Genomic DNA, 14854 nt, shown 5'->3' with positions numbered 1-14854 from the left:
GATATACAGGCAGATTTTTTTTATACTGCACTAATTTTGTCAGCTGACACGGATGATGAAACTGAGTCTGTATCCAAAGAAATCGAAGTCAAAAAATTACAAAACAAGCATAAATTTAAATAACAAAAAGGCGCCTACATAAGAATCCTTGCGTGAAGTCCTTTAATGTGATACCGATATTGTACTAATCGAAAAAAAAGTTCACGTTTTGTTAAATGTCACCGTGTCACGGGGGCATCTAATCTTAGCTACCCGCGTAGTATCGTTATATTTGTGTGAATAGAACGATACCTCAATTACGTATGTAAATACTGGCAGCGGTTCCGGAAATATGTGGTAATACAGAAGACGACATACAAGATACGCGACAAAAACAGTACCCTTCCTTTGTAGTCGGGTAAAATTATACCAATTGGGTGATAAATTTAGTATGGGAAGTCGAAATCTTTCGTTCTTATTTCATTGAAGATTTCTTTTGGAAGTTGTTGTATGCATTTAGGGAGTATATTGTAAAAAATGTGCAGTGAATAAAAAACCTGTACTAGATAAGGTCCTTGTAAGAGTACATAGAAGTTATATTCGAAAATTGAATTTAAGTAGATTAAATTATTCAGTAAGATAGAAGAAAAATTGCGTTGATGTCTTTTGTAGGGACTGGTTTAATTTTTCCAACCCGTCAACGCGTTTAATTTATTTTATATGTAATATAGCTAAGATTAATTATAATTCAATATTTATTATGTTTTAAAATACAATTTTTTGTACTGTGATTTGTTGTTTTATTTCCTGATTGTATTCTTTTGGTTTTTCAATACATATTGCGCCCTCTAGCGGAAAATCTTGTCAACGACTAACCGACAGAAGTTGCTTTTTTATTAACACTTAACGAGCTAATGTGAAACCGTGAAAGAAGTGTTCGTTTGTATGTACAGATGGCAACAGAAGCAAGAAAACGTGGAAAAGGTAAAAGTGGGGTGTAACGTGCTTAAGCGTGTTCCCATTGCTCATTCATGCTCTGTTGCGGCGACCACTGCGTCGCCGCACGTACGTACTGACGTTTAGCTCCGTCGTGCTCCGATGTTTTCTATAGTATTTGACATTGACGTGCGGTGCTATGCGTCGAAACTTCATACAATCTCTACGTTCTTCTGCGTTGATCCCTCGACGGATGTCAACATGACAAGAGGACGACGCAGCGCAACTGAGCAACACACGTAGGGTAACACATTTTAAGGAATAAAAATTGTAATTTATTATGTTACCAAAGAACACTTATCAAACGATACTATTATAAACTAGCGGCTCGTCCCGGCTTCGCTCAGGTAAAACCAGAATAAATTATACACCTAAACCTTCCTCAGGATCACAATATCTATTAAAAAAAAACCCGCATCAGAATCCTCTGCGTACCTTTATATATATAAACACACATAGGGACAGACAGACAGCGGGAAGCAACTCTGCTTCATATTATAAAAAATAATTTTGCGCTTCTTAGTGTTAATTTTTATTTATTTATTTTAGGGTTTCTGAACAGTTTATTCCACAATTCTCTTTAGATTATCCTGCTCAAGATCAAGATAAATAATAACTTGCATAAATCTTATAAGAAAACAAAAAGTTCTGTCTTAATACCGATACCGAGTTACCTAGTAATAGTGAACGTAACGTACTCACAACGGGCTGTACCTGCCTGAGACGTAGAATGTTCTTTGTTGGGCAAAAGTTATGAATCACTTGATTTAATTAATTTAAATGGTCTGTTGAAACACTCCAAGGGCAAGTTCAATCCAATGATATTGAACAACATTTCATTCACGAATAAATTATGTATTTTATTTTTATATTTCATTTTAATTAGAATGTATTTACCACTAATAACATAACGAGGTAAATTGTTTAGTAACTGTTTAATTACTCTGTCTTGAAGCTTTGTTAAAGTAACGTAAAAGTTTTTATCTCATTGAGAGGTGGCCGCTATTGCCACCTGTCAGCAGTTCTGATACTTTTCTAAAATGTATTGTTCAGTTCAGTTGCCGCTGTGGCAGTGGGACGAAGTCACCCTAGCTCATTCGTCCGTGAAGGTCGTCTGCAGACGTCGAGGGTCCGAGGGTCGACGGCGCATGCGCGCTGCCTGCCGCTTGTCGCCATTCAGTCGATCTGCAGCCGCGCTCCGACACTGGCCGGCGACCATAGCCAAAATACAAAACCGGCACGCGCCTATGATAAAAAAAATAATTTAAAAATAAATAAGTTATTACTCACCGGCCAGTGATTTCATTGGCACATTAAAGTGATTAAAGTGAATTGTGATCATCTCGATCACCAAATTGCATGGCACTGCATTTCCCGAAGACATTTAGGTGAGTTTTAATACAGTATGCAGTTAATTTAGTGTCGAATCACATTAGTTTTCGCATAGTTGCGAGTCTGAGACAAGATTGAAAGTATTTCAAGGATTTCCTCGCTCATTGCTCTTATGTTGAATTTTCCACTTTGATTAGGTTTATAAACATTATGAAAAGTAGTTTCAGAACTTTAGAATTTTAAATAATTTTCCCGTTATTGTACGGAAGAATACATTCCTGTCCATCACGTAACTACTTATAAATAACAATTCAGATTTGTTTCTTATTCTTCTGAAGAAAAGGAGATCAATCACTTTAAATCGGACCCAGTATGTAGATTTGCCAAATTTTCCAAAGGCATTAGTACTATTTAAGATATCAAGTACGAAATCAATATATCATAGCCCTTGGCGACTTGAAAAAATCAACAGTAGGTTCACCCTTACGATGATGAATCCCAAGACGAAAAGGACGAAATCTTACTTTTAAATCTCCAAAATTTTTTAAACACAAAATTGTAAAGATTATAGAAATGGTTAATAACGTTCATTATCCTTCATCCGATTGGACGTTCGCTTCGTCACCACTGTACAAACATTTTTAGTTTCGATTTTATGATAATATTATATATTAAAATCACGTCTGAGTGGCTTTTCAATAGTTCTAATCAAATGCAATAAGGTCTGCTATTGAAAAACCATTGAGACACGACTTTGACTTAACGTTATCAGAATCGACACCCAGATGTTGACTGAGCAGTAATAAACACAAAACCGGTATAATCGATAAACAAAGGTCGTTGGAACAGAGTATCGCACTAGGTATATTAAGGTAGTAACAAATTTACGTCTACTAAATTCAGTAGTGCATTCGACTTTAGTTAATTGATGGAACAATATCGGTGACTAGACACAAATAATGCGATTGATAAGGATATATCGCGCTCCTTTAGGTATGTTCTTATTAAAATGCTAGAACGTTATATCGGCCCTAACCAACACCTAACACCGTAACAACTGGCTATTTGACTGGTAAAAAAAATAAATACATAAAGTTACTTAAATAACCTAACACAATAATTGAATGTCACTTTATATATTTTTTGTTTTTGACATTAGAAAAAAGTATCAATATTGCTTTACGGATGTTTTAATCCTAGAATCGATCAGACTATTTAATGATACCGAAACGGTAGAAAAATGAAAGAAAGAAAAATTTGCAACAAACATGGATATATACAAAAAGCTAAGCCTACATGTTTTTCAAAATATATGAGGAGCTTGCTATCTAGGTACTAAATAATAACAATATAGTATTAGGTAATTTTCATTAACTCATAAAATTATAACAATTTGCGATTTTATCTAAGTCTATCATGAAAAAAATCTTTTAACGTGGAACTATCGAGATTCAGTCGCGTTATTGAAATTATTAGCGCGATTAGGGGCCAAGTCCGTAGGCTACACATACCCCAATCACAATGGTAATAAGGTGGCCTCTCAAATGGTGTGTGAAAGGTCACCTTGTCATGGTTTACCAGGGTGACTTTGGGAGAACATGTGATAATTTGGGAGGATATGGTAACCTTTTTTTCGTTTTTGTAACTCATAGGTAGGCAAAGCCCAATCAGATGAATTTAAAGGGTCGTGAAGACTTCAGTTGGCGCTTCGTAACTCGTGACTATACCTATGGTAAGCGGTACCCGAAGCCTATGGATGTCCTGACTCCTGACGGTGTAATAATTTGGATTAGCTTTTACCGACAATAATCCAAACAGTTTACGAGTTGACAAGTGCAATCAAATTCATTAATTCAAAACGTGCAATATTTTCTGTAATGTAACCATGTGTTTTTACAAATTTAAGTACAATAAAGATATTACAAACAAATTCGAAGAGTAGCCAGTAATTACCATTAGCCATACGCCAGAATACAATTCTTAAAGTTTTTAATTATATTGAGCAGCACATAATGAAAATAAAAAAAAATAATAAGTCGGAGATACCTATTATACTGGGTGATTTTTATGCATTGGCATCCGTTTCGTTTACATGCTACATACAAAGTTTCGTCTGCAAACAAAAGGCATGCAAAATGCATCCCATTTCAATGTGTATTGAAATGGGAAAAGATGTAGTGACAAGTTTAATATAATGAATTACCTACTCATATTAGATTTGCTGTTTAGAATTTGTCAAAAGTCTTGATGATGAAGATTTATCCATGAAATAAAGTCGGTACCTATATTTTCCACAAGCTTCAATCTTCATCTTCGTGAAAGCAAGGGATTGTTGACATTAAATGATGACAGGCGATGATGGGTAAAAATGGAAATTATTTCGTTTTATTTTGTGATACTATGATGTACCTACATCTAATCAATTCCCATTATTTATTACTTAATAAATAAGTAAAAATAATTAAGTTCGTCGTAAGTACATATACTTATATAGCCCTTTAGTTACGTACGTTTCTTTACGTCTAACATTTTGAAAAACATGTTATGCCTAATAAATGTATCAATGCAGTCATGAAGTAAATACCAAATCCAGCGTGAATAAGTTCCATAATTTTTACGTAAATTCTAACAATATTGATTCAATTTTGTTAGAATTGTTTTGTCAAAATTGGTGTATAATATGTGTATCACTGTGAATCGATTTAATATATACCTATTAAAAGTTGCATACACAGTCGTGTACTTATTTGTTTTGACAATATAATATACTTATTATTTGTATACTATTTATACGTACTCCATGGCCATATTGTTTATTTTTGTGGGTCTATGTTTTGTAATATTAATCTCCAGACCCAGTATATTTATACTCGCTTCACTTCGCATAACCGTAACGTGGAAAAATCAGGCGTACAAAGAATTTATGATATCGGATTAAGATAAGTAATGGAGAAGATTATTTTTTGTCATAGTTTTCATTTCTTTCCCAACAGTTTCGGCATACTTATTTTTTATCTATGGATGCCCGTATTCATGACAGTCTTTATCCATATTATTTTTATTTCACACTAGATTTGCACGTGGCTTCGCCCGTGTAACTTTGTGGCTTCGTGCGTTCAAAACGTACCTATTATTGTCAATATCTCGGGTTCTAAGCCATGTATCGCGATGAAACCTATACCAGATTTTAAGTTAGATAAACCGCTATAAAACTGTCGCTAAACTCCATTAAGTTGTATTTGCGTGATGCGCATATAAACATACAGACAGACAGAAAGACAAAAATTCTAATAAAGAATATTTTGGCTTCTATATTAGTCCCAGTCTATATTAGTTGAATCAATATTTAAGTTTAAAATTAAGATCCATATAACAAATCTGCAAGTGAGTCATGTCTGTAGGTACATAGGAGGGTTTTCATGGGACTAATATAGAAGCCAAAATATTCTTTATTAGAATTTTTGTCTTTCTGTCTGTCTGTATGTTTATTTATTGCCCAATGGCATTGAAATGAAAACACGTATGCAGCTTGAGGAACGTGCATAAACCTTAATATATTGAAATTGTAGCGTAGGCGTCATGCTCATGCTGTGTCTTGTTACTGTTGACATTCCAAAGATATCGGCGAACAAGTGTAAACAAAATGTAGGTCGTGTCAATAAATGATGTCGTTGCACTTATCAATCGGGTGCAGTAATATATTATTTAATAAACAACTTAGCAAATTAACTATCAGACCTGACCTTTGTAATACAAATAAAGGAAAGTTGGTGTCCGATAAGACCTCGTAATTTTGATTTCTAGAGCGAGTTTTGAAGGTTAATAAATAACCTTCCAATTATTTCGTCATGTTCGTTTTTTCGTCTGCTAAATGTTTTTTAAGGCAGTGTTATATGAGTTTGTTGTATGAAATTGGCGTACTTGCGTCCTTCCGAGTCACCGCAAAGGCGCGTGGTCGCGTGGCGTACGCGCAGGTTTGCTAGATTTTGAAATGTCTAGGAAGGTCGCCCGGTCCGCCGCCGGTAGCCTGTCGAGCCGCAGTGATCATCTTACGGAGATACTGATAAATACTTGTGTACACAAACGATTCCCAACACATTTCGCCATTAATATAAAGGCATAATTTTCAAAAAGTCTTGTTCTTGACGAATATAACATAATATACACAATATTGGAAGTGTCTATAAATGTTGTGCCATAATTTTGCAAATATAATCATAAATTTACTATATTTTGTTTTTTATATAATTGTTATTATATTTCATGAAAATTGCGTCGAGAAGAGTTAAATAACAATCAGCTGCAATAAGCTTATACTTAGGTTTTAAAAGTCTATTCAATTTTCGGAATAATAGATGCATTATGCTGAAAATTCAAAACAATTTTCCAATGACATTACATCATAGCAGGTACACCTATTGTTTAGCTTCAAAAATAACTAAGAGTGAACATTTGTCATTGGAATTTTCGCGTTGTTTTCGCAGTCAACTATAATAAAAAATCAACACAATTTTTATTAGCAATCGCTTAATTATCGATTGCTGACGGGTATAAAACCATTCAGTCACAATAATCGTAGAAACATATGGAATTTTATTATTAATAAAACCAACAATGACCCAACAGAAGACAGTGAAAGTGGGAGAAAGCCGTCGCAAAAAACGCTAGAAAGATATATCGAAAATGCTGACCCGTTGCGTTTTTGGGCCAAGAGTAGAACGCGTGTCCGAGTGCAAGAACCTGTTTCGAAAAAATGCTCTGAGGCATAATTAATTATATACTTACTAAAGAAAGCATCGGAAATTGACGTCCATTGATTGAGGGAACGCCCAAAAATGCAAGCTTGAATTTTTTTATTTGGAATCGGGGAATGTCTATTTGGGCTGCGCCAGATGATATTGTATACAATTATAGACATAGGCAAGGATACTTCTAGATAGTATAGGTTAGAATAGAGATATTTTTCATAAGAATATATGGAGCACTAGCTGCGCCCCGGGGCTTCTCTCCCGTGGGAATTTCAGGATAAAAAGTACCCTAAGTTATACCCGTGACCAAATTTCATAACAATCTGTCTAGTAGATTTTGCGCACATAGCGCAATCATTCGAATTTTTAATATATAAAAACCACTTTAAGACAAAAGAGACTTAATTAAAGCTTTGAGTTGAAATGAAGACAACCATACCTTAAAATTATTTTTATTATATCTCGTCAGGTACATATCTTCATATGTTTCCAATATGAAGTGTACCGACGACTACGAGAAATAAGATGAATGCATGCATGACTGACTCACTTCACGCTATAGCCGGGTTGCACGCATTAACAAAGTCAGTCTGATCCACTTTATTTGCAATTTAATTATAATACTAAGTTTAATTACGTGTATATCAGTATGTATGTGCACACCATTGAAACGGATAAAGTTAGTGTTAACCGTCCTACTACAATTTTTTAAAGTTTAGTATAATATTATGCGTATAATTAATACCAACCTAACATATATTTATGTCAATATCAAAACTAAACTTAAACATAAGTAAATTTGTCCAAATACCCAATGCTTCTGGAGTTCACATCTACCTAACTCCGGATGTTCTCTGATCACTATGCTTATAAAAAATGAGTTTTTTAGACAACTTCCAATTGCTTTTGATTCAGTATTATTGAGCAATTTGCATATCAGACGCCTATTCTTTGTTACCTTAGAAGTTCACATTGTGAATATTTATGCAAAGTAATGCGACATGAAATGATATGTACAAGACATATTTGACAAAGTACAAAGGCATAACCTATCGTATATGGTTGTATACGTAAGTACCGGTACAGTCAACCGCACCACATAACTCGATATTCACAGCAAATTCGCCACTAACCATACTGCATAGAAGATCATATGCAGATTCTGATGCAGGGCAAACTTATATAAGGTTGATTGTACCTGCCATTGTCTAAAAATTAATTCATTCAAATGTCACGATTCTTTGTCGGTCTGTCCAGCCAGTACTGGTATGGTTTTGCGGGTGGAAGTTATTTAATCATTTATGTCCCAGTATACCTACATACATATATATATTTTTACCCGACAAAAAGGAGTTAAGACACGATCGAATAACAAATGCAATTAATTTTGGTTGTTTGGAGAAAATGTTATCTTGTATTAACTGCGAGAAATACAAATTTGTTAAGATGCTCTAAAATATTTTCAGTAACTAATTAAGGAAATAATAGCAAATATTCTACGGACATTATATACATATGATACCACCTTAGGTTATGTAATTTACATATATACTCGTACTTCTCGTAGTTAAGACATGAATTGACGTACATTTTATATGGTAGAAACGTTGTTGTAATCTAGGTAATAGCTTTATGGTGTAAAATAATAAGTATAATACGATAGTTATCGGACTAGCAGTGGTTATAGCCATCTTCCTTGCGTATTTATTTGCAAAATTGTAAGTAGGTATAGAGTAGCTACTTGTACCTACAAACTAGATTGCTTATAATAGAGGATTTCCGCTCCGTTTGGCATTTTTAAATAATTCCCAAATAATTTCAAGTTATCTACATTGTAAGTATCATTTAACTAGCAATCGGTCGTATTGTAAAATCGTTGTGGAACTAATGCTAGTATATCTCTGTAGTTGCTGTGCCGTGCTATCGGGTCGAGTGAATTGCAAATTCGCAATGTTTTTCAAAAAAGGTTGGTTTTTTATCCATTTACCTATCTTGCGAATTAATTTAATGATTTCCGTTCGTTGTAACTATAATAACATTAAAAATATTAAAGTCAGTGTTTTCACCTTTATTCAGAGCACTCTGTTCTGAACGATCTGAATCATAGATTATTGAAAACGAAAGAAGTTACAGATACTGTATCTATCACGCGATATCAAGAATCTATAAACTCGAACGAAGACGTGATCAAAGCTAATGTTAAAAAAATGTTTCTAGCATAATCTTTCACGAGGTCAGAAATGCATATTGAATATTAGCGGTCAATCATCACAAATGTCACAAATTTTGGGTCAAGGTGAGATCTGAAAATAAAATAAAATATTGTAATATAATTCATTGGTATATTATTACAACCATCAAAAGAGCAAGTTAGAGTAGCCTTGGCCTCGGTTATTATATAGTTCCGAAGAGCCAATAAAATAAACACCATATTGGTGTTTATTATCTTCTAAGGTTTGGTTTTTTAGATCATATAATCACATCGAAAGGTGTTTCGATTGCTACATAATATTGATGCTTCGTCACTAAGTACACGTGAATGTATAAAAATCAAGGGCCTTTGAATGAAATATTCTCATATCGTGACGAATATTCAAGGTTACGGTGTTCACATGAGTTGCGTGCCCGACTGCAATTGTTTTATGACAGTCAATTGTTAACCTAGACGCTAGTGTATAATTCCCTTTAAGTTCTTCTCGCACTAGTATTTGCAACTGTCCAAAAAAGGAGTTAGTAAGCTTTTATTAACTAACCTGCAATTATGTATGTTCAGCTGGAATTTTGTACAAGATATCTTCAACCGAGTGAGCTGAAATTTTGTAGACATGTTTAGCTTTGATGACAATGCATTATTATGATAAGCATAACCTGATGGTGCACCCAGGTACGGTTCCCGTCGAGGGTACTCCTAAACAGTTTACTGCGCGAACATGATTTTTTGTCACGGATTGAATGCAATAAGATCTCTCTGACAACAATAAAAGCTTGTGTCAAAAATTATATTTTTGTAACTTATTTTCAATTTTATTAGGATTGTGACTATATATTAAGTATTTCATACATTGATATCATTTTAGATATTATCGATGTCAAGAACAGCTTTATTTTATATGGCTACTTGTACATAAAATAAATAAAATAAAATAAAAATTGTTTATTTCAGATAACCACGGATCCATATCAATGTTAGTAAACTTAGTCTAGATTTGTTAGTTACAAGCAATAAAATAAAATAGAAATTAAATTAAATTAATTTTTTTTAAATTAAATTAAATTAAATTAAAAAAAAAAAATAATAAAAATAAAATAAAATTAAAATTGGAGAGTGATCAGATCGGATCAATTCTTTCGCAGACCACCCTCCTCACAAAAGCAGCCCACAACGGAGAGGAAAACCTATCTGCCAACGTTTTAAAAATGCTATTGGGACTGTCCCGTATTCTAGAAATTAGCGACGAGGTCTTCTTGCGCATAATAGCGGCAAAGCCATCGACTTGGTATTCCGCGAACATACCTGAGGCGCTACAGAAACGAGGCAATCCCAACATCATCCTGAAAACGTTATTGTATAGAACACGCAGTGCGCCCATCGCTTTTTGGGTATAGCCGACCCACAGACTTCCCGTGTACATATTCTGACAGTATGCTTTGAACAGCGTGATCTTGACATCTTCCGTACAACGAGAGAATCTGCGGATCAGCATATTCCCCCTCACCGCTAGCGCCCTGCGTTCCCTGTCAATGTCCTCATCATCTTTAAGGTCCTCAGTAACAATGTGTCCCAGGTATTTAAATTTAGTCACGCGTTTTATGTCAACTCCACCGAGAGTGATATTCAATGTGACATTGGGACTGTTACCGGGGGCCTTAAAGACCATGTACTCGGTTTTCCTGACATTATAAATCAGCCCATGATTGGCGGCATAGGTCTGACACACTTCAAGCAGGGTGTTTAGCCCCCCCACCGTCAATTAATCAAATCTGTTATTGTACAGAACCTTCTACTACAACATTATTATGTTGTAGTAGAAGGTTCTATACAAGTACAGCTGCGTCTGATGATCATTAAATGATCAAGCCATAATTTGAGTTGCAATCTGAGTTGAAACGGATTGATGTCATCAAAGGTTAGGAGCTATTAATATTCTGAAGGCTATTTATGGAGTTAATGATAATAAAGCTAAAGCTTTAGACCATACAACATTTAAAGTATGTAGTAATTAATGTTCAAATCTAAATTCTAAATAGACCAAAGTTAAAATACTTATTACATAAAACATGATAGATAGATTTCAGTAAAGTGTAAGAAGAGTCTATTGTGTATTGGCAGAGGCCTATTTCTAGAATTTTTATACGGAGAATATTGATTGTTAAATAAAATAAAACTTACTTTAAAAAAAAATAATTGTATATTTAAATGATAACGCTAAAAGGGAAAAAAAACAAACAGATCAACATCTCAGATTCCCAAATCTGAGATTTTCTTTATGCGGTTATTGAGTACTTAGCATTCAAAATGCAAAGACCATGGACTAGGTCAAAAGACTAAGAATTGTCCTATCGTTTCATGTGTTTTATCTCTATGGTTAATAGGCATTGAAGGCCACTCATGCAGTACTAGCGTCGAGGCATGCAGTTGTTGCAATTGGTTGCATTCACCTCGGGTTGCGACACCGCCGCTGCTGGATGCATGAACTGCATCCATTCGCTTACTATGTCATCGATTTGATAAACTTTCCGCTATACGATTGTGCAAATCTATATCCGTACATCCGAATGAAAAAAATTTGGCTTCGCTTTCGTGGGAGTCTTGGTTTTATATTTGTTCGGATAATAAATTACTATATTGTATAAGTTTGTACATAAATAATTATACAATTTTATGCAATAGCTCAGAACGCTAAATTTAATAGTAATAATAAATAAATGTATACATAAACGCACAACTTCCGTTTGGCGCCTATTTTAGATATATTTCGACGATTGTATAACTATGTATATATTTTATAATTATAGAAAGTAGAATTGCTTATGGAATTTGTTAAAAAAATCCAAAATTTTCCATATGATGCGCCCCTGAATAAAAACTTGTATATATTTTTTCCTATTCTAGATCCAAACACATACACAAATGGTTGTTTCTAATAAATCGTATCATGGTTAGTTACTTCTTGTGCCTCTCTATTCGACAAAGTAATATTAAAGGAAATGGGAATAGGAAATAGGTACGTAGTTAATATTAATTAATTGATAATAAAATCATTCAACCGAGCAAGACCAAACATGTTCGCTATCAAAAGCAAAAGAGTATTGTACCGAATAGAAGCTTTGCCAGAGAAAGATGGGGCGTGTAATATTATTGCTATCCATGTTTCTCTAATTTCTAAGTGTAAAACTCGGCGATGAGTCAGGATCATAAAACGTTGTTTGGATATCATAAAACGATGTTGGAGCCATTTAATTGAAATTGCCAACTCAAAATATGGCGAACTGGTTTCCCAGACGGAAACGGACAAAGAGGGAAGTCTAGAACGATATCTGTTGGTCTGATGATTTAAGAAGGCGTGATAAGAACTTAAAACAGAATAGGCAGAGACGAGTGGAGAACGTTACGAAAGACCCAGTAACATTGGAGACATTAAAATATCTTCTTACATTTGTTTTATGTGCCATATTTCAAGGACTGTTAATTAAAAAACCTAATCTAATAGTTGTGAATCCAATAAATCATTTCAATGTATTATAAATAATTATATAAAATACAATAAATTAATAGATGGTCGTTAAAATACAAAACTAAATTGAAACGTAAAATGAAAATTTTTGACATTAGATGGGTTGCGCATATTTTATGACCAAGAACAATATCAAACTTTTTGCCAATGAGTTAAATCGAGTAGACCTATTTGTTATGTTAAACCAATAGCCAGACCAGACTTGATTTGTGTCCAATAAATAAAAACAACCAGTCACCTTTCCTTTTTTACAAGGCTCTGTACTGAGGAAGGATATCGAATGTGATTTTTTTGGTATCTTGTTTGACTTCCTCATTTCACACACTGTAAAACATATTGACAATCGGGTATCATTGACCGAAATTTGGATTTGGCCCATTACTTACAAAGTGAGCGCTGCGTAACTACTCAGGATGTTTTGATGGTTTTTTCTCTGATGGTTATCCGAGACTCCTTTTGAAAATAGGCTTAAAGTGAGATTTTACTTCTTTGCCTGTGGGTGTTGACCCAGTGCGGGGCGATGAGGCTTTATATTAATTATCTTCAGTAAATTCAAGAAGAAAAAAGGCCCTCATGTTGTTGAAAGATGGAATGCACAGAATAATATAAAACATTATTTTAATTAATAAGTAAATTAAGTACTATTGACAGAGGAATCGCGTCTTCAGAGTTATGAAGTAGTAAGGTATTACTTACATTTCTGATTTACTTTGTCTTATTGTGCAACAATTTGAACTATTTTTTAAGTTTTATAACCGATTTTTCATTGAAAAACTAGTAGCTATAGTATGTATGTTTAGTCACGCAACTTAGTCCGATGTTTTATGACTCACGTGATGCATTGTTGAAAAATTCAAACGTATTGTAGTAATGGTTATGTATGTGCTGACGAATTGAAACATTGCGAATTTCAAGTGTTTTTTAGGGTGCTAGGTCATGACTGGATGCTAATATTAAATAATCTTAATTTTAGTGTACGTTCTGTTGCGTAATGACTCAATCCTACTAATATTATAAATGCTAAAGTTTGTGATGACGTATGTGTGTGTTACGTTGTGTTTGTTGCTCTTTCACGCAAAATATACTGAACCGATTGTTTTGAAATTTAGTACATTGGTGATAATTTTTATCCCGAATTTCCAACGGGAGTGAAGCCCCAGGGCGCAGTTCGGCATTCCTTCGTTATAAGTTACAGTATTTTTTTTTTGTCCGCAGGTAGCAAATGAACAGCCTAATGCCAGTGGAGTAGTATCCGTATCAAGTGATGATCAGTGCCACAGTAGTATAGGAAACCAAAATGGCTACTGCAACACAAGAGTACCTGAATGGGATGAGACCCGGACCTCTCACGCGAGAGATCCCCGAGTGCATGCGCGAGAAGTACACTGTCCTGCAGTCTGTGTTCGATGTCATAGTATTTGTTATCATCGGCATAGGGAACATAATAAAGGCCTTTTATCGGAGTTTAGTCGGCGATCGTAAGAAGGACTTGAAAGGAGGAATAGCGTTGGTGACGGGCGGCGGCGGTGGCCTGGGCAGCCTCATAGCGCTGCGGCTCTCGAGACTCGGATGCACAATAGTGTTATGGGACATAAATGAACAAGGTCAGTGTTATTATACATACTCACGCGGCATGCAAATTATATTATAAATGTATGAAGCATTCTCAGCTAGAGCATAATAAATTTGAGAGAAACCTATACGAGATTCGTAAAGCGATCGTTGATTTCTGGTTTCCATAGCCTTTTGTTGAATGAAAATAGTTACATGTAACTGTATGAATTGATTTTCTTCCATGTAGGCTTTGCATGTTGGTATGCTTTATTACTGCCACAATACATTTTATAAGCGCGAGATGAAATATATTTCACTTTTATTCATTCAAAAACTTTAATGACTGGTGTCGATCGCCATAGTTATATAATTGATTGCTAAATAAAAGAGCAATCTTATTTACTAAAATAAAGCCCCAAACCTAGCTAAAGCGCAGTGATGCAGTGTGCGACGATTTCTCAACGCGAACACCTCACGGACTAATGTTATCTATCAGCAAATCTGAGCGTA

The 14854-nt window shown here is 34.5% G+C and overlaps 1 protein-coding gene across 1 annotated transcript in view; it reads left to right on the top strand.

Moving 5' to 3' along the window:
* The first annotated feature begins 2033 nt into the window (after nucleotides 1–2033).
* LOC128675451 (estradiol 17-beta-dehydrogenase 11-like) overlaps nucleotides 2034–14854 on the top strand; it is a 33959-nt gene continuing 21138 nt past the window's right edge. Inside the window, exons 1-2 of the mRNA XM_053754876.2 lie at nucleotides 2034–2363; nucleotides 14006–14394. Of these exons, the coding sequence (XP_053610851.1) occupies nucleotides 14088–14394 (307 nt within the window). The 5' untranslated portion in view covers nucleotides 2034–2363; nucleotides 14006–14087. The remainder of the gene's footprint in view (nucleotides 2364–14005; nucleotides 14395–14854) is intronic.

Source organism: Plodia interpunctella, chromosome 14, assembly GCF_027563975.2.
Source record: "Plodia interpunctella isolate USDA-ARS_2022_Savannah chromosome 14, ilPloInte3.2, whole genome shotgun sequence".
Taxonomy (NCBI): Eukaryota; Metazoa; Arthropoda; class Insecta; order Lepidoptera; family Pyralidae; genus Plodia; species Plodia interpunctella.
The sequence above is the reverse complement of the archived record's forward strand: the minus strand, read 5'-3'. Positions and strand labels throughout refer to the sequence as shown.